The sequence below is a fragment of the Rhinolophus sinicus genome, chromosome 12 (assembly GCF_057876585.1).
Source record: "Rhinolophus sinicus isolate RSI-liver-muscle chromosome 12, RSI-T2T, whole genome shotgun sequence".
Classification (NCBI taxonomy): Eukaryota; Metazoa; Chordata; class Mammalia; order Chiroptera; family Rhinolophidae; genus Rhinolophus; species Rhinolophus sinicus.
In genome coordinates, this window is record NC_142512.1 from 37,499,979 (window position 1) to 37,517,457 (window position 17,479).

The 17,479-nt window shown below is 48.5% G+C and overlaps 1 protein-coding gene and 1 long non-coding RNA gene across 3 annotated transcripts in view; one reads left to right on the forward strand and one right to left on the reverse strand.

Moving 5' to 3' along the window:
- Positions 1 to 17,479, forward strand: part of LOC109451972 (uncharacterized) — a 25,317-nt gene continuing 7,838 nt past the window's right edge. Inside the window, exons 1-4 of one of the 2 annotated variants that reach the window (XR_002138068.3) lie at positions 1 to 119; positions 812 to 1,017; positions 10,542 to 10,764; positions 14,886 to 14,999. This is a non-coding gene — a long non-coding RNA (uncharacterized LOC109451972). The remainder of the gene's footprint in view (positions 120 to 811; positions 1,018 to 10,541; positions 10,765 to 14,885; positions 15,000 to 17,479) is intronic. The other variant, XR_002138067.3, reaches the window with a different exon arrangement.
- The window catches only part of SP2 (Sp2 transcription factor), a 25,189-nt gene continuing 14,312 nt past the window's right edge, over positions 6,603 to 17,479 (reverse strand). The window contains exons 3-7 of the mRNA XM_019740602.3: positions 16,019 to 16,993; positions 10,882 to 11,194; positions 9,607 to 9,781; positions 9,181 to 9,374; positions 6,603 to 7,828 (exon numbers count right to left, since the gene is read on the reverse strand). Coding sequence (XP_019596161.2) covers positions 7,728 to 7,828; positions 9,181 to 9,374; positions 9,607 to 9,781; positions 10,882 to 11,194; positions 16,019 to 16,993 — 1,758 coding nt within the window. The 3' untranslated portion in view covers positions 6,603 to 7,727. The remainder of the gene's footprint in view (positions 7,829 to 9,180; positions 9,375 to 9,606; positions 9,782 to 10,881; positions 11,195 to 16,018; positions 16,994 to 17,479) is intronic.

Genomic DNA, 17,479 nt, shown 5'->3' on the forward strand with positions numbered 1-17,479 from the left:
ACGGAGCGAGGCCAATTAAAGCGAGAAGAGAGGAACCCAGCGACCAATGGGCAGCGCCTCCGGGGGCGGTAGCAGGGAGACAAGGAAATGCTGTCACCGCCGTTAACACGCACGTGGAGGTTTGTTAAAGATGTAGGGACTCCTGTGGCCCGGGCCGGGGGCGGGGGATGAGCCGCTAGGGGCTTCAGGGGAGTGGTCAGTATTAAGTGACTGGCCCCTAGTAGGTGCCTGAAGGCGAGCCTAGTGCAGGAAGTAACCCCTGGGGGGAGGCTGGTGGCCTGGGAAACGACAAATGGAAAAATGGAATTAGGGGTCAGACCCTGAAGCACGGTAATGGGGAGACACAGAGGAAGGGGCCATCTGGTTGAGGGAAGAAATTGGGGCTTGAGAGTGGGAGGTTGAAGTGACTTGTGATCGCTCCAGATAGGTGCTGGGTAGTGTGTATGTTTTGTTGGGGTGGGGGGATACGGGGGGGGGGGGGCAGAAAGACTGTGGGGTGAGAAGGAAGACAGCTGAATGGGAAAGGGGAAGAGGAAAATTTGGGATCAAGCCATCCCAGGCCAGAGCCATCTTTCCCATCCAACTCTGAACCCGCCCCTCCCTCCCCCCCACCCCCATCCCCCTCATTTCTTTAACCCTGGGTCACAGCCTGCTGCTCCCTTTGCTCATGGCATCCCCTTTCATGGTGCAGTGGAGTTCACACTAGCCAGTGTTCAGGTAGATGGAAAGGTTGCCACTGCCCGACCTCTCCTGGGCCTCCCTCCTCTTTGCCAAGTTTCCCCCTTTTCACATTTTGCCCGTCCCGTCCTAGGTAGTTGGAGTCTGGCTCCTAGGCCAATGCCAGCCATAGCTGAGGGCACAGGAGAGCAGGTGGCTGTGCAAAGCCACTTCCAGGCTGTGGACGCAGGGCTGAGAAATGGGAAACCTGCTGGTGCCCATCCAGTCTTGACCTGGCTAGGGCAGCCTTGGGTCAAGGCCGCTCTAATCCTGGTTTCCATCATCATCAGGATGTGCCAGGTAAGGGAACTTCCTGTCTTACCCAGATGTCTGCATTACAGCCAAGCTTCATAAGTCCCTACATAGGTACCTATCATCCTGTATCATGTGCATGTAGCTTGAGTCAAATAGAATCTGCAAGATAAATTTGCAGCAAAGAAATAATACATATCTCAAGACTTAATAATGTTGATCTATGAATTCTCCACTAGTTGGAAATTTTTTTTTGCTACATCATTTTTCCTCCCTCAACATGATTGAGAGAGAGTTGACTGGACTTTCTTTCTTGTTGAGGTTGTCTTTCCACATATATGAACATTGCTGTCCTCCCCTCCTCCCAAGCACCTGCACTTGAACGCATGTAAGCAGTAACTAGTGCCCTTCAACTCAGACGGTTTTGTTCATGGGTCCATACTCAGCATTCCTGGGTTATGCTATCCTGGATCTGGGATTCTATGGCACCAAGACTAGGATCATTTAAATCCTAGTCTTCAAAGCCAAGAGCTCAGTACAACTGACCCTTGAACAACACAGGGGTTAGGGCCGCTGACCCCCCCCACTCCACCCCGCACAGTTGAAAATCCACATATAGCTTTTGACTCTCTAAAAACTTAACTATCGACTGGAAGCCTTACCAATAATATAAATAGTCAACTAACACCTATTTTGTATGTTATATGTATTATATACTGTATTTTTACAATAAAGCTAGAGAAAAGAGAGTGTTATTGAAAAAATCATAGGAAAATCAACAGTATTTATTGAAAAAAAAATCCATGTGTAAATAGACCTGTGCCATTCAAAGCCATGCTGTTCAAGGGTCAACTGTATAGATAATATATTCATTCAGGAGACATTTGTTAAAGACTTCCTTTGGACCAAGTACTGAGCTAGGTCTGAACATACTAAGATGAAGATAACATGGTTCCTGCCCACAGGGGTTTGTAGTCTATAGGGGGAATCAGATCTGTAAGCTGAACAGGTACAGGTACTTCTGTGAGGAAAGGAACAAAAAGGAGGAAGTGGTTTCCAGGGGTCCAACAGTCAGGAAAGGCTTGGTAAAGGGAGCAGACATTTGATTTGTCTTAATGAGTAAGTGTGTGCCAGATGGACGATGGAATGGGTATACCAGAAAGAGGAAACAACATGAGTAAAGGTTGTGTGCGTTGAGAAACTTGGAGCTGTGTGATCCTACTCGAGTAGGTAGTGAGAACACGGGGCTGCACACACAGGCAGGCAGGGGCTCCGCGTGCCTACAGATGGGGCAGGTGGTGCAGGCCAGGCTTTTAGACAACGATTCTTTCTTACCCCGTGCTGTTGTCAAACCAAAGTATTTAATTCCTATTTTTTAAATTAAAGACCAGGTAGGGAGAAAAAGTACTAGATTCTAACAGCCTCTCCCGCTCTTGGCGATGAGTGAGGAAGCTCGCAACTGGTTGCCTTTTTATATTTTCCCCTTTGTCTTGAGATAACAAATAGGCTTGTGTTGTGCTTTTCTGCCTAGTGGGATTTGGTGTCTGGATCACAAAGCAACCCTGCTGTGCAAAAAGGAGAGGGGAACTACACCCTCTGGCTGTGCTTCTATTGCTGCAACGCCAGCAAGGGTTTTGCCTGCGTGGGAGAAATGAATTTTTTATTGTTACTGCTTTTTATTAAATACTTTGCCACCCTCCTCCCCCCCAACTTTGTAAATTTATTAATCTTTTCTCAAGAGAGTCTTAAATGAATAGAAAATATATTGGGACCGGCCCGGTGGCTCAGGCGGAAGAAAGGGGGGGAATATATATATATATATATATATATATATATATATATATATATATATATATATATAGCAGTATTTCATTGTACAGAGGCACACTGTTTTCTCCGCATGAAACAGAAAGGCTACATATGGGTTTGGGGACTATGCCTTGCCTATTTTCTTCTGATGCTTTTGCATTTATGTTCTGAAATCATCTTTTAGTCTGTTTGAATTAATGAATTTTAATTATAGCTTAGTGGTTGTGTTTTGCTACCTGGCTCCGGTGATCAAGTGGATGGTGGGTGAGGGAGGTCAAGATGCTGCAGTGTTGTCTAAGCGGAAGTGGGAGCCTGGTGCCTGAGTATGGGGGCGGGGTGGAGAGGAGGGAATTGACTCACCAGGATGACTTTAGGCGACATGGATAGTGCTATTCATTGAAGTGGCGCATGTTGGAGGAGGAGGTGCAGGGGAGAAATCAGACCTGTTGAGTGTGAGGGTTTATCAGACACCCACATCTATTGGGTTGAATAATCAAGTCTGGAGATTAGGGAAGAGGTCTAGGCTGATGAGACCGGTTTAAGTGTCATGAGCCACCAAGGTGGCACTTGAAGCCCTGGGAAGGATGAGAATGTCTGAGAAGGAAAGAGAGCCTGCGAGGGTTAAGGACAGTAAGGAAGGAGAGAGGCCCAGGAAGATGGAAATGATGCTGGTGAAATAGTGCCCAGCTTTGCAGGAGGCTGATGGCACACTCAAGGGTGTGTGTATTGGGGGCCCTAAGCTCAGGGATTCTTGGGCCCAGCCTTGTGGTGAACTCAGGACACACAGAACGGAGGGTACTTGGTACTCTGCTACAAGATGCCCCGAGTATGGTCCTCAGAGACTTGTGGTGGGACACAGAAAAGGTTGACTCTCACCCAAGTGTCCTGCCTGTGTTATGTGGTTGACTCACACCATGTGCTCACAGGTCACTTCCCAAATACATCCAGTAGTTTTTGTATGTGTTCCCCTTTAGAAGCTCCTTCATGGGATGGACCGCGTCACTTACTTTCTCTAGCTCCTTCTCCAAGTGCCAGCCAGGAAATGCTAATCTGTCATGTTTATGCATAACTGTTTTGTTAAACCTCTCAGTACCTGGGTGCTAGGCACGGTGAGTGGTGCTTTGGTGCGAGGTTGGCAGCTGGTGGGAGCCAGGCCGAGTGTCTTTGTTGGCTAGAGGGATGTTAAGTTTTCCCAGGCTGAGTGAGGTCGTAGGGCATCAGTCTCAGGCCTGGCACTGGCTGCCTTGGTCAGTAGTGTGTGGGCCACAGGTAGAGGGAGGAGGCCTGATGGCAGGTTCCCAGGCTGGCCCAAAGGATATGACCTGGCAGCTTCTTAGTTTCATTGAGAAATCCTGGTTGCTCCTTGCTTTTGGCCTGCCCTGTGGCCATTTCTCATTTCCTCTCGGACGGATATCCCCATGAGCAGATGTTTGACTCTCCTCTCCAGCCCCTATTCTCTGCCATTTCCCACCATGGTTTGCTTTCTTTTCACCCACACCCCTGCTGTTTATTCCATCTCCCCAGGCTCACTTCCTGCCTCTTCTACTCCCTGAAGACCCCTTCTGAGGAAACCCAGCTGCCACCTGTCCTGAGATTACTATAGTTACTTTAGTAGCTTCATCCCAGCCCCCAAGACCATGGTCAGGTCTCTGTCCTGAAACAGTGTCTCACTCGGCGTTAGATTCCCAGAGTCGACCATCACATATATCAGCCAGGATGGATGCAGGGCCCTGAGATGCTACAGGTCCCTCCCATCATCAAACTCAAGTGGGGGGCCTCAAAGGGCCCTCAAAAGGTGATTGTGAAAGTGGACTGAGTAGCTTGAAGGAAGCCTGGGTTTTATTTGCTGGTTTGATTTTTTTTTTTAAAGGTACTTTGCCTGGATTTGCTTTCAGGATGGGGGGAACCTTCCCCAGCCCCCTTTTCTTTCCGGCTTATAATCCTAGGATCTGGGATCAAAGAGCTGCTGTGTTGAGCATCACTGAGCAGACAGGAAGGGGCAGGGAGGGGTGGCTGTGGTGCAGATGACCCTAAAAAGGGAAGGGGCAGAGGAGGGAACTTGGGCAGCATGGCCCCCACTCTTGAGCTGCTGGGGATGGCCTGCCCCCAGGTTTTCAACCCGGTGTCTTGGGGAGGCCTCTAGCCTGGGGTGAGCTTGGGCTGCACCGCAGCAGCAGTCCCCACCCCTTGCAACTCGAAGGTAATTAAGGGGTGGGTTACAGCAGATGAGAGCTAATTTGCTACCAGGTCTCTCCATTCTGTCCTCATGCCATCACCTGGGTTGGGCAGAAGACATTCTCTTGCTCCCTTTCTAACTCAGGCATCCCATGGGAGGCAGAGATGGCCCGTGCCTCCCATGTGTCTCCCTGGAGAAGGGAAATCCCAAGTGTCAGCATGCAGTTCTGCCCGCTGGGAGCTGGCACCCTCATTTCCAAAGGATGCAGAGGAGTCAGGTCAGTTTCCGCACTTGAAGTGTAAAAGCAGATGACTTGGAATCAGCTCTCGGGAAAGGATAATTAATTATTTGTGCCTGAGAGCAAAGCCAATAGGGAACATGTGGCAGAAAGAGGTCAATTTCTTAATATTCTCCTCTCCACCAATCCTGACTCAGAACACAAGGCAGTTTTCCAGTCATACAAGCCATGCGTGAGGAAGAGAGAAAAATACCTTCCAACTTCCTCCTGCCAGTACAGCGATAAGATGTAGGGCTGATGGGCTCGTTAAGAGGCTTCTGTGCCAGAGTAGATTCAGCTGTTGGTCTGGTATCGCCCAAAGGACTTAAGTATGAGTAGGACGGGTCTCTCTGCCTGTTAATCAGGGAGAGAGAACCTGTGATCCATCTGAGAGCCATCTCCCTTTTGTTTCTCTGGCTGATGTGAGTCAGAAAGGACTGGCTCTAAGGAAAAGCTGTTTGCTTGCAAATGCAGGCGGCTGGTGACAAAGGAGTGTAGGGGAATGGATAGCTCTAAAGGAGCCTTGCCACTCCTGCACAGAACCACCACCTTGGCTGTGTGCTTTAAGGGTGAGTAAAAGGCACCGTCGTTATAAGGAGACAGCATACTATTCTCTGAGAACCACTCGCCTCTGCCTTCAGCCCAGATGCTCGCAGGCCCCTGCCAGTGCCCTGAGCTAGCTCCCGTCTCAATCTGCACAGCCTCACAACCCACATCTCCTTAATAGCTCTCTGCTCCCCCCAAAACCCCCCACCAAAATTTCAGATCTGCAGCACTTGCTAAAACCAAAATAAGCTCACTGCCCTCCTTGGTGCTGGGGTGAGGGGATAGAAGAAAAGCAGAATCTGTGGCCCTGGTCCTCTCTTGGACAGAGGTGGGCTCCGGCATGGTCCTCCACCCTGGGAAGGGATCCTGGCCTTAGGGAATTTTCTCCAGACTCTTTAGCCCTCTGGAAGTGACTGGCCTCTTTGGCTCTGTCTCACATGCTTCTTATTAGCAGGCTCTGAGACCAAAGCCTTTGTCTGGGAGTGAGAGTTGAGTGGACGAAGTAGCGTGCTGGTAAGGAAGGTATTGCTGTGACTTCAATCTGGACAGAGTGTGCCTGCTTTGATCTGGGCAAAACTGGCTTATAGAAGAGAACAAAGCGGAACACCTACACTAGGTCCTGCCCCCCTGGAGGTCCCACCCAGGTGCTCAGGGCGCTCATGCCAATGCCACAAGGTCTGTGTGGCCGCAGCCCTTTTCGGGTCAGGAGAGCAAGGTCCTACCTTCATTCCAGTGTGGAATGCTCTGGGAGACCCAGGTTCCCTCCTGTGAGTCTTCTCTCTGAGCTCTCTGAGGTGAAAGACAAAGGAAGCTGTACTGCCAAGCTGCAGATTTTGCCTCAGGCAACTAAATTTATTAGCAAGAGAAAAATTTTTATCAGCCCAGTGCTGAGCAACAAAGTACATCGTTAATAAAGGATAACAAATCCATCACTGAATTCATAAAACATACCTCAAGCAGTTACAACTAAAAATAAAGTTGGATTTTGTTTAATTTAAAAGCCTCAAAAATAACAAGCAATATGTTTTTAAACATGTAGTAGACACAATTGTCTATTATACAATATACACTGTACATAGTAGAGCTTGGGCAGGTAGGGGTGGGTGAGATGAGAGGAAAGGAGAGCGGTTCAGGCTGTGACGTTTTTATCTGAATCCAGATTCGAGTTGAAATGCTGTGTCATTTAGAAAAGAGAATTGCTAGAGTGAGAAAAATATTAATATGCTCATCATTGCCCCCCAAAACCCTAAACTGAAAGCAGGCATGAGGGGTGAGTAACAAGGACAGGAAGAAGGGAGCAATTAAATAAAACTTTTAAAGCACACACAATACACAGTGTTCATCATCTGAAGTAGAGTATAAGGCAACGTTCTCCTTAGAAAAAGGGGGATCAGGGAGTCTGTGGGTAGCTTTACTTTTTAAATAGAAAGTTGGAATGTGCTGGAGTAGAGTTGTGGCAGGGCTGGGGCATGTGGAGTAGAGGCGGCCTCTTGAGCCTCTCTGGAGGTGGATGCCAGTGGTGCCCTAGGTGCAGGGCCTGGGGCGTCCGACATGGCCGGGGGGCCAGGGAGGTACAGGAGAGAGGGGCATGGCACGATGATGCGACTCCGGCAGTGTTGGGGGGTGGAGGGGGCTCACTTTGCTCCTCGACGGAGTGAAATTTGTTTTTCCTTTGGAAATAAGGGTTCCCACTCGTCCTGGTTTAGAACGTCTCATTGGGCATGGCCAGTGTCCACGGTCTGGTGAGAGGAAAGCGCCAGGGCAGAGCCAACAGGCTTCAGAAGGAGGCGAGTATGGGGCAGCAGAGCCCCGTCCTGTGGGGACAGTCGCAGAACAGGAGGGAGGGGTTGGGGGAGGACCCAGTACAGCCATGGGCCTCTTTTCCACCAGGGGCCCAGGCAGGACACAGACGGGGGATTGCATCTTCAGGGCTTCCTGCCTCAGTTGGCCTTACAAGTTCTTCGTGACCAGGTGGGTCTTGTAATGCTTGGTGAGATGGTCACTCCTCATGAAGCGCTTCTGACACTGGGCACACTCGAAGCGTTTGTCCCCTGGGAAGAGGAGATGCCCATCACTCACAGAGCCCATGTGCAGACACTGTCCCAGCCCCGAAAAAGGAGGGGCACCCTGTAAAGCTGATGTCACCTTGTCACCACACTTGGCCCACTTCCTGCTCACATGTTTGCTCCCTATGCTCTACTGATCTGAAGTCTCTGGTCGGTTCTCATTTGCCCCACCCCCCGTTTGACGTCACTCTCCAGTCTACCTGTTCCCATGCATCCCGTGCCTGAAGCGCTGTACTTGTGCCCCTGCACCCAGGCCTCTTCCCTTGTGAGCTGTCACCTGCTTTCTTCTGATCTGCGTCCCTGACTCCCTCTGGCTCCAAGTCTTCCCTCTGGCAGGAAAACCCTCTACTCTGACCTGCCAGCCCCCAGCACTTACTTAGTCCAAACCACACTGACCGGGCTAGGTCAGCTGCTGTTCTGAGTGTTTATTCTTCAGAGTATTTATTCTGAGGGGTGGGCATGACCCACACCGCCACACTGGCCAGGAACTGGAGCTTTGGGTCCCGTGTCCCCATCCCCCATTCCAGGACAGGGGTCAGCTCACTGGGAGCAATCACTATAGCAGCCGTTCTCAAAGCACATGCTGTGTGTGGACCACTGGAGATACCCAAGACAATTTTAGGTGGTAGATGGATGAACATTTTCACTTTTATAGTTTTGTATTTATTTGCCAGTGCATTAAAACATGTAACTTTGAGATCAACATTGTGATGTCAAAAAATAATAGTGATTGGACATCAATGAGTAAAAATAGTAAAACAATGTCAGGAAAATCAGTAAGTAGTTGTAGGAAAGGCAGTGTGGGGTAGTGAGTAAGAGTGTGGAAGTGGGAGTCAGAAGGCCTGCGTCTGAACCCAGCTCCACCCGTCACTAGCTGTGTGACCTGGCCTCAGTAAAACGGGCATAATCCAAGTTCCCTCCCATAGAATCACTGTGAGGATGAAATCAGTCAGTCTGCAAAGTGAGCAGTCCAGTGCCTGGCACGCTACGTCAGTGCTTGTTAAATAAGTACCTATGCAGCTATGGCAGAAGTCAGCAAGGCTACGTAACGCAAAGGACATACATCACTTGGGGAAACACTGTGGATAGAATGGCTTGCAAATATTTCCTGGGCAGTCCTGGAACCCTGAGAACCCTGAGCTACAGGCAGTCTGTAGCTCTCGCTCAGTGTGGCAATTCCTTGGCAGGGCCAGGAATCTTGATGTCACTGAGGGCCATGGAATGGGGGGGTGCAAGGCCAGGAGCAGACCCCTGTGGGTGCAGGCGTGCCAGGGGAGGGGCGGGGGGTGAGGAGCCCCGTGTGGGCAGGTGTATACCACTGCGGAGGGGAAGCAGACCTGTGTGGGTACGGGCATGCCGCTGGAGTTCGTCACTCCGCGTGAACCTCTTCCCACAGAAGAACCAGTTGCAGACAAAGGGCCGCTCGCCGGTGTGCAGGCGCACGTGGGCACGCAGCAAGGACGTCTTCCGGAAAGTCTTGCCACAGTCGGGGATATGGCACACGTGCTTCTTCTTGCCCTGCTCTCCAGACCTGAGGATGGACGGTGGGGTAGAGGGAAAGGGAAGAGGAGTAAGGGAGGAGGTAGAAGGTGGGGGCAGGACAGGATGGAGAGGATGAGTCCGGCCAGAGAGCACAGGAGAAGGGGAGGGGGCCAGGTGGTATGGAGCCGCTACCTGGTACCCTCTCGGTCCGTGTCCCAGGGAGAGGCCTGGGGAACAGGGCACCTGCCAGGCTGGCAGTCTGGCTCCTGCCCTCCTATTACCTCTTGTCCCCGTCCTTGCAGTTGGGACATGTGCAAGCCATGCGGCGCCGCTTCTCGCCGGGCTGGGCCTCTCCAGACAGGGCCTGCTCCATCTGCAGCTGGATCTGGGTGGGGCTCAGCCCACTTATGGTCAGGTTGTTCCCAGAAACATTCTGCACTGTCAGCTGCTGCTGCCCTATGGGAGAAGGAGGGCAAGGTTCCGGGTGAGGAAGCCTGAAGGGGCAGAAGAGGAAGCCTGACACCCTTCTTCCCTTCTGCACATGATAGGAGGATAATCACAGCAGCAATATTTTCGAGAGCCTGTTATATACCAGATACCGTTTTAGACTCCTTAAATGTATTAACTCATTTAACTTTCATAATCCTATGAAGTAGGTACATCATCCCCCTTTCACAGTTGAAGAAACTGAGGCTCAATAACATATCAAGGTCACACAGCTAGTAAGTGGGACAACCGGGATCTGAACCCAGTGGTCAACTTCAGAGTCAATGCCCTGACCACTACACCACACAGACCGAATCCACTTCCAGACACTGCCCACATATTTCAGTTGGGAAGGGTCTTCTCTTGGAGTGTTTCTTCCAGAATCTCCTCCAGCATTAGGCCTTTGTGAGATACCAACTCTGCTCTCAGGAAAGTGTCCAGGATTTTTGTTAATAAGAGTAAGGAAGCAGTTCTAGTGTTCTAGGACTTGCAGAAAGCCAGTCAAAGCAGGGGAGTATCGCTGACCTATTGCTGGTGTTAAGGTGCCACCACCCTGAAAAGAGCCCTTCCCCAGCTAAAGACAAGGAATCATTTTTGTTAGGTAGCTAAATGTCCCTTTGATGATTTGCAAGGCGGCTTTCACACTGTAATTACCAAATAGTTCCTCTCAACAGAAGTGCAGCACCAGCCACTCCTTCCCACCTTAACTCAAGGCTTTCTTCCTTTCTAGAAGCCTTCAAATTTCTTAACCTGGGGCCTCTCTTGAACATCATCTTTGATCTGGACAAAACTAAGTGTGTTTGTGTTAGTTGGAGAGTTTTCCGGAGTGGATCTTATTTTCTCCACCACATTCAAGGCCTTCAGCTGTCAGGTGGGGCCAGCATGCATTTTAACCTATCTCACGGGGCTGCGTAAGGACCAAGTGGACATGCTTTTAAGCTGGAAGGGATGAGGTGAGTGTCCGGAAGTATCCTCGCAGTGGCTATTGGGAAGCCCGGGGCTGGCCCCCAGTTCCCGCGTGCAGGGGAACAGGCGTACTGCCCACTCCCGGCCCTGGGGCCTTTCCTCACCTCCAGTGTTGGTGATGGTGACCGGCACGCCCTGGACCTGGACCCCGTTGATGTTAATGGTCTGCATGGCCTGGGCCGCTGCGGCCAGCTGGGCTGCGTTCAGGCTGATGATGCTCCCAGCAGGTGCGATCTTTGGCAGCGGCCGCTCTTTCCGGAGAATTGCGGCGGAGTGTTTTTTGCTGGTTCCGCTCTGATGGGGAGCACGGGACGCAGGGCTGCTACAAGTGGTGGTAGCGGTGGTCGCAGCTGTTGCTGGGGTGCTGTCCTGGACAAGGACCGTCTGCACCTCACCGTTAGGCGTCCGGATGTAGACCTGGGAGGGGCCAGAGAGAAGAAGTCAGTGCACCAGGACAGACCGCGCTTGCCGCTTTCAGGGCAGTGTCATCTCCCTGATCGCGTTGAGAACTGGGAGTCCACCCAAGTCTTCTCCAACTAAACAGACCCTACTTCCGTACACAGCTGACACCCATAGGGCTGCTAAGCTGGCAAATGGTGACTGCTGGTTTGAAACCAAACATTTAATTTACTTAGCATGGAAAAACAGAATTGCCAATTCTCAGAACTGGAGAATTAGAAGGCAACTAAATGGTGACTTCACAAAAGATGCACTTTGAATGACCATCAAACAAATGAAAACAGCTCATAGGAGGCACAATTAATGAAGAACGGTTTTTTTCCAATTCAGATTGGCAATGCTCATTGCTGGTGAGACAGCAGGAAAATAGGCACTCACTCACACAGTATGACTGAGAGTGTGAAGTGGTCTAGATTTGCTGGAGGGAAATTTGGGAATATGTATCAAAAGGCTTAAAAATACGCATGTTAGAGCTTGATGGGACGAGGAGGGCATTTGAGGGGGAGTGGCAGTAGCAGCCTGGTCTGGGTGTTAGAGCCCCCGCAGGCTGAGGTGTCCATATGGGAAAGCTGAGACAGCTGTGGGAGACCGGTTATGTACACGGGATGGACTCAGACAGGAAATATATTACGGATAATGGAAGTGAGGATTCTCACTGTCAGAGAAGGGAGTTATAAATATGGAAAGGGGGAAAACTAGAAGGAACCCTATGGGAATTAGAGGTATTAGTAGAAACTCAGGTTTTCATATCAATAGATACATAGATACATATAAATGTATGTGTGTATACACGTATGTGCATGCAAATATCTTTATCTAGGTAATACATACGTATACATATGTATGTATATTTATAGATACTTCTTAGCTCTGTCGACTGAGAAGGGCTGTGAGCAACAACACTACAGGAACAAGGAGCTCACCCAGCACCCAGGTTTTAGCTCCCAGTCCCATGCTCTACTCAAAGGAACCAGGTCTCCTTGGAAGAATAGCTGAGTCCAGGATTGGGGGCAAAGAAGAGCTTGGAAAAACTGTTGTACCAGAAAGTAAGGAAGTGTTTAAAGAATGGCGGTGACATGTGAAAAGGACACAAGAGCCAACCTGAAAGGGCTCCCACTGGCCAATTATGGGACAATTTGAACATCAAAAAAAAAAAAAAATACAAATGGATTTTAGCCCATCGAATAAAATAGGAATCTGTAAGTCCATATAGACATAAATAAACAAATGGAGGAGAAGAGAATGACAATTAAAAATCTGCTATCACATCCTTCAATAAGATGAACCAGGACTCCGAGGAAAAGTGGTTGATCCCAGGGCTGGGGCTGGAAAAATACAAGGAATGAAGGACTGACACATGTTACAACATGGATGAACCTCAAAAACATCATACTAAGTGAAAGAAGCCAGACACAAGAGATTACTTATTGTATGATTCCATTTACGTATAAGAAATGTCCAGAATATGCAAATCCATAGAAATAGAAAATGGATTAGTGGGTACCAGGGGTTGGGGAGAGGGGGAAACAGGGAGTGACCATTAAATTCAAGGTTTCTTTCTGTGGTGATGAAAATGTTCTAAAATTAGATAGTGGTGATGGCTGCACAACTCTGTGAATATACTAAAAACCCCTGAGTTGTACACTTTAAAAGGGCGAATTTTATGATATGTGAGTATCTCAATAAAGCTTATTTTTTTTAAAAAAAAAAAGAGACTGAGAGTATGTCCTAGGGATACAGGAGACAAACTGAAAGAGCTCCAAATGGCCAAAGCTGGAACAACGTGAGCAACAAAATAAACAGTATTAAATTATAACCTTTAGTATAAAATAAATATATGAGTCCATACTGATATAAATGATTGAATAGAGAAATACATGTAGAAGAGACAAATCTGCCTTACAGAAGAATTCCAAATAATATTATGCAGGTACTTTCCCTTCAAGGATGTACAGCTTAATTCTCAGCCCCTACTCCCACCTAAGAAGGTGGGAGACTTAGTGACTAGTTTCCAAAGAAGAGAGAAAGGAAAAAGCAGCAACTTACAATGAAGAAACATGCAAACACCACGTTAACCAAGTGATAAAGGTTCGCCTCAGGGGTGTCGTGTGGACACCATGTACCCCTCGTATAATGTAATGAGAGGGGCATTTTGCCTCTGTGCTATTCTTTCCAAAAACCCCTAACCCCAGACGGGGACACTCGATAGGATACCTGACCAACGTGCCTCAAGACTATCCAGATCATGGAAAACAAAGACTGAGAAGCTATCAGACCAGAGGGGCATAGGGAGACATGCCATCCACGTGTAATGTGGCATCTGGACTGATTCCTGAAACAGAAAGGATATTCATGGAAAAACTGGTAACATCCAAATCAAGTCTGGACTTTAGTTAACAGTAATGTACCAATGTCAGTTTCTTAGTTTTGACAAATATACCCTAGTAATTAAAATGTTTAATAATGGGGGAAGCCAGGTGAGAAGTGCACTGTACTACCTTTGCAAACTTTCTATAAATACAGAGGGTGCCCAAAAAATGTACACATTTTGAGAAAGGAAAAAACTGTGTTAAAATTGTAATACTCAATATATACTAATAACAAAAGATGAATACAAATCATGTGTATACATTTGTTTGTCATACAGTCATGAGGAAACATCATACAAACCTACACTGAGGAACATTCTACAAAATACATGGCCTGTAGCCTTCAAAAAAGTCAAAGACTGAGGCACTGTTCCATAGCGAAAGAGACTAGGGAGACGTGACAACTCAATGCGATGTATTATACTGGATGGGAACCTTTTGCCACAAAGGAATTATTGGGGCAAGTGGTGAGACTTGAACAGGGTCTCTGAATGAGACATTAGTGTGTTTCATTGCTGGTTTCCTAGGTTTGATGGTTGCCTTGTTATGTAGAATGCCCTTGTGTGGATGAATTACACTTTCTATAAAGCATTTGGAAGTGATAGGGGATCATGGTGGCAACTTATGCTCCAATGATTCAGGGGAAAAAATTCTTTGTAAAAAAAAAAAAAAAAAATCCTGCTGTGATCATGACTGGGGTTATTTTTGATCCCCTGGATTACTTACGACTGTGTTTCTCAGTTAAAGGGAAGCAAACAAACTTCGTGTCATCTCCTAATAAACACACAAATTTCATTTCCAATTTTGTGGTATGTGTCCCTTTTGCAAATCGTTGCTGTTTTCTGTGCATCTGAAGTTTTCTGTTACTAGAACATTTTTTGTTCATAACGTAGAGCAGGGATCAGCAAACTTTTTCTGTAAAGGGCAGATGTTAAATATTTCTCAGCTTTGCAGACCACGAGGTCTGTCTTGTAGTGCAAATGCAGCACAAATGGGCATGTCTGTGTTCCAATTAAACTTTATTTACAAAAACAGATGGATGGGCTAGCTTTGACCTGAGGCCCACGGATTGACAAACTCTGATACAGAATACATTTTTTGAAAATATGCATATCCTTTAACCCACTTTAGGAATTTATTTCGCTCTAAGGTTGGAAAGAGCCTAGATATATAGTTAACAGGGTATTAGTTGTATAGTAGATAGCACCTCCAGATAATGGAAAAATATGTTGTTATTAAGAAAGCTGAATCTTTCTGCATGTGTATGATTATTTCCTTAGAAAGACCTGCCTCCATCAATCTCAAGATATGGAACCTCAGGGAACGGAGGAGAGGCACTGCTGAGGATGTCTGCACCTGTGCAGGTATCTTCACCCAGTTCTTCACCTTTTAAGGTACGTGTGATAATGGAACCTCACAGATATTGTAATAAGTAAGTGAAACAATTTAGAGAAAATCACTGGGCAATACATAACGTGCTGGCAGGGAGAAGGCATTCAAGGGCAGGCCCTTATGACTTACACGTCTGCAGCTCAAACTCAAGGGCACTTCTCCACCCTGCAGATCGCCCACCTTCCTACTGTCACTCATTGTGATGCCTTGGTTCTCTATAGAAAACTAGATTATAAATTCCTTAATAGAAAGAGGTTTGTTTAATATTAAAAAAGAAATCCTTGTCCTGAATTTTAATTGAAGCACCTGCCACACATTAGACATGAGTCCAGGTGAAAAACGAAGTGTGGGGTTTGAAATTTGAGTTGAACCCTGGCTCTTGTCATCTATGTACCATGAGATCTGGATACTTTATAACTTCTCTGAGTGCCAGGTGCTCCGTCTGAACCATGGGCATAATCTCTGGCATTTGATAGGCATACACAAAGAATAAAACCTGCCTCACAGAGCCAAGTAGATCAATATCCCAGATGAATCTAGCCTAAGTGTTCCTATATCAAGGTAGGCACCTGCTCCCTGGTTTTTTCTTGTCATTTTTCTCATTAATTGTCTTACTTTGTATCAAATTCTATGGTTCTGACCATAATTGTTTCATTCTTGCTACTGTTCTGAGTATATAATTCTATAATTTAAAAAAAAATTATTAAAAAGTAGGTATTTGCCCCCTACATATCCCCTACAAAAGACTCCCATAAAGAAAAAGTGGGCCAAAATGTAGGTATATAGATATGTTTCATCTGATTTCTACAGATAAGCTGTACTTGGCCCTCTGAACTGAGGACAGCCCGGCTGTCAGGCTCAAGTAGCCACTTACTGCCCACCCCAAACATACTGACTCCCAACACTCAGATCAGATCAGGAGATGAGTCAGCATCGTTTTTGAAAGCAAGCTGAGAGGGATGGATCGCTAGCCAGGTAGTGCTAAGGACAGGAAAGCAGGTGCAGAGGGTGTGCGTGGTACCTGAGTAGACGTCGGCTCAGCTGCCTGGATCTGAAAGTTCTGGGAAGGCTTCTGGGGGACGGTGGGGAGGGTGGCAGATGCCGCCTGCACCACCCTCAGGGCCTGCTGGGGTATCTGCACCACCTGCTGCTGCTCGGCCTTGGGTGGCACCACCTGGACCTGCTGGACCACAGCCGGCTGGCCCCCGCCAGGGCTCTGAACGATGAGCAGGTTGTTTCCTGCCTGGATGATGTTGTCTGCCGTGGTCTCAATCAGCACCGTCTCCACCTGCTCAGCCACGGCCACAGAGGGCTGCGAGGCAGGAAGGCTCTTCTTCCTGGCTTTCTTATTAGTCTTGGACAGCGGGGTGGGGGGGCTCTCTGTGAGGAGCTGAGTGGGGGCAGCGGTGTCGCTGGTGTTCACAAGGTTGTTGACAGGCAGAGTAAGGGTCACGTTGCCACCTCCACCTGTCAGCTTCACCACATTGGCCCCACTCTGCACTGGGGTGGTGGTCGTACTCGACTTCTGGACAGGAGCTGGCTTGATGGGGACAGGCTTGTGACTGGACGGTGAGGGGGTGATGATGGCTTGGTTGGTACCAGGGATGATCTGGATCTGGTTGGTGAGACTGGGCTGTACTTGGATGGTCTGGGAACTGCTCGCCTGAATCTGAGGGACTGCCTGGTACTGGATATTGGCATTTGATCGGGTCCCTTTGTTGATCATGGTGGGATTCTGGATAGCGAACACCAGCTGCCCCCCAGGATAGGATGTGCTCAGTTGTGACCCCTGAATCTGAAGTATGTTTCCTTTGGAGGACAGGATTCCAAAGCTATTCTTGCCGGGACTGAGAGGGAGAGGGGCAGGTTTGATAGGGACGAGTTTCCGTGGTGTGGGCTGGGGAGGAGCAGGAGGTGTCACAGCAGCTTCAACAGCTGGAGGGCCAATTTTGCTACATGTCGCAGCAAGCAGGGCCAAGGGAGACGGCTGGGAGTCCTGCAGAAAAACCAAGTGGAGAAAAGGAGTGAGACACGAGAGCCTGAAGCCGGTTTTGATCCTGTCCTCTTGGCAGACTCCTCCCCGCCTCTGTGGCAGGCAGGGCGCCAGCATCCACTTCCTGCAGTGGTTCTGTCTCCCCTTCCCTGCTGCTTTCTCCATTGAGTAAGTAAGGAAGAAAGGGGGAAATGTCTTTTCAGGAAGGAGCTGCCCAGAAGCTCTTGGTGACAGGGTGAACGAACAGCGTGAGCTGACCAGTTACTCCCCACTGGCCAGTTTCTACAGGAACCACCCTCTGCTCTCAGGTGGAGTTCCTGTTGGCCACCGGGATTAGGGATCCCAATTCCTCAACGGAGGAAGGATTAAAGAAGGGAGGGAGGGAATGAGAAAGGGAGGGGCAACAGGAGGAATAAACCCTCTGTTGAAGTCTTTTCTAGTGCGGACATGACTTCATCCACTGGGGAGAGCTGCTCTTTGGAGGCTACA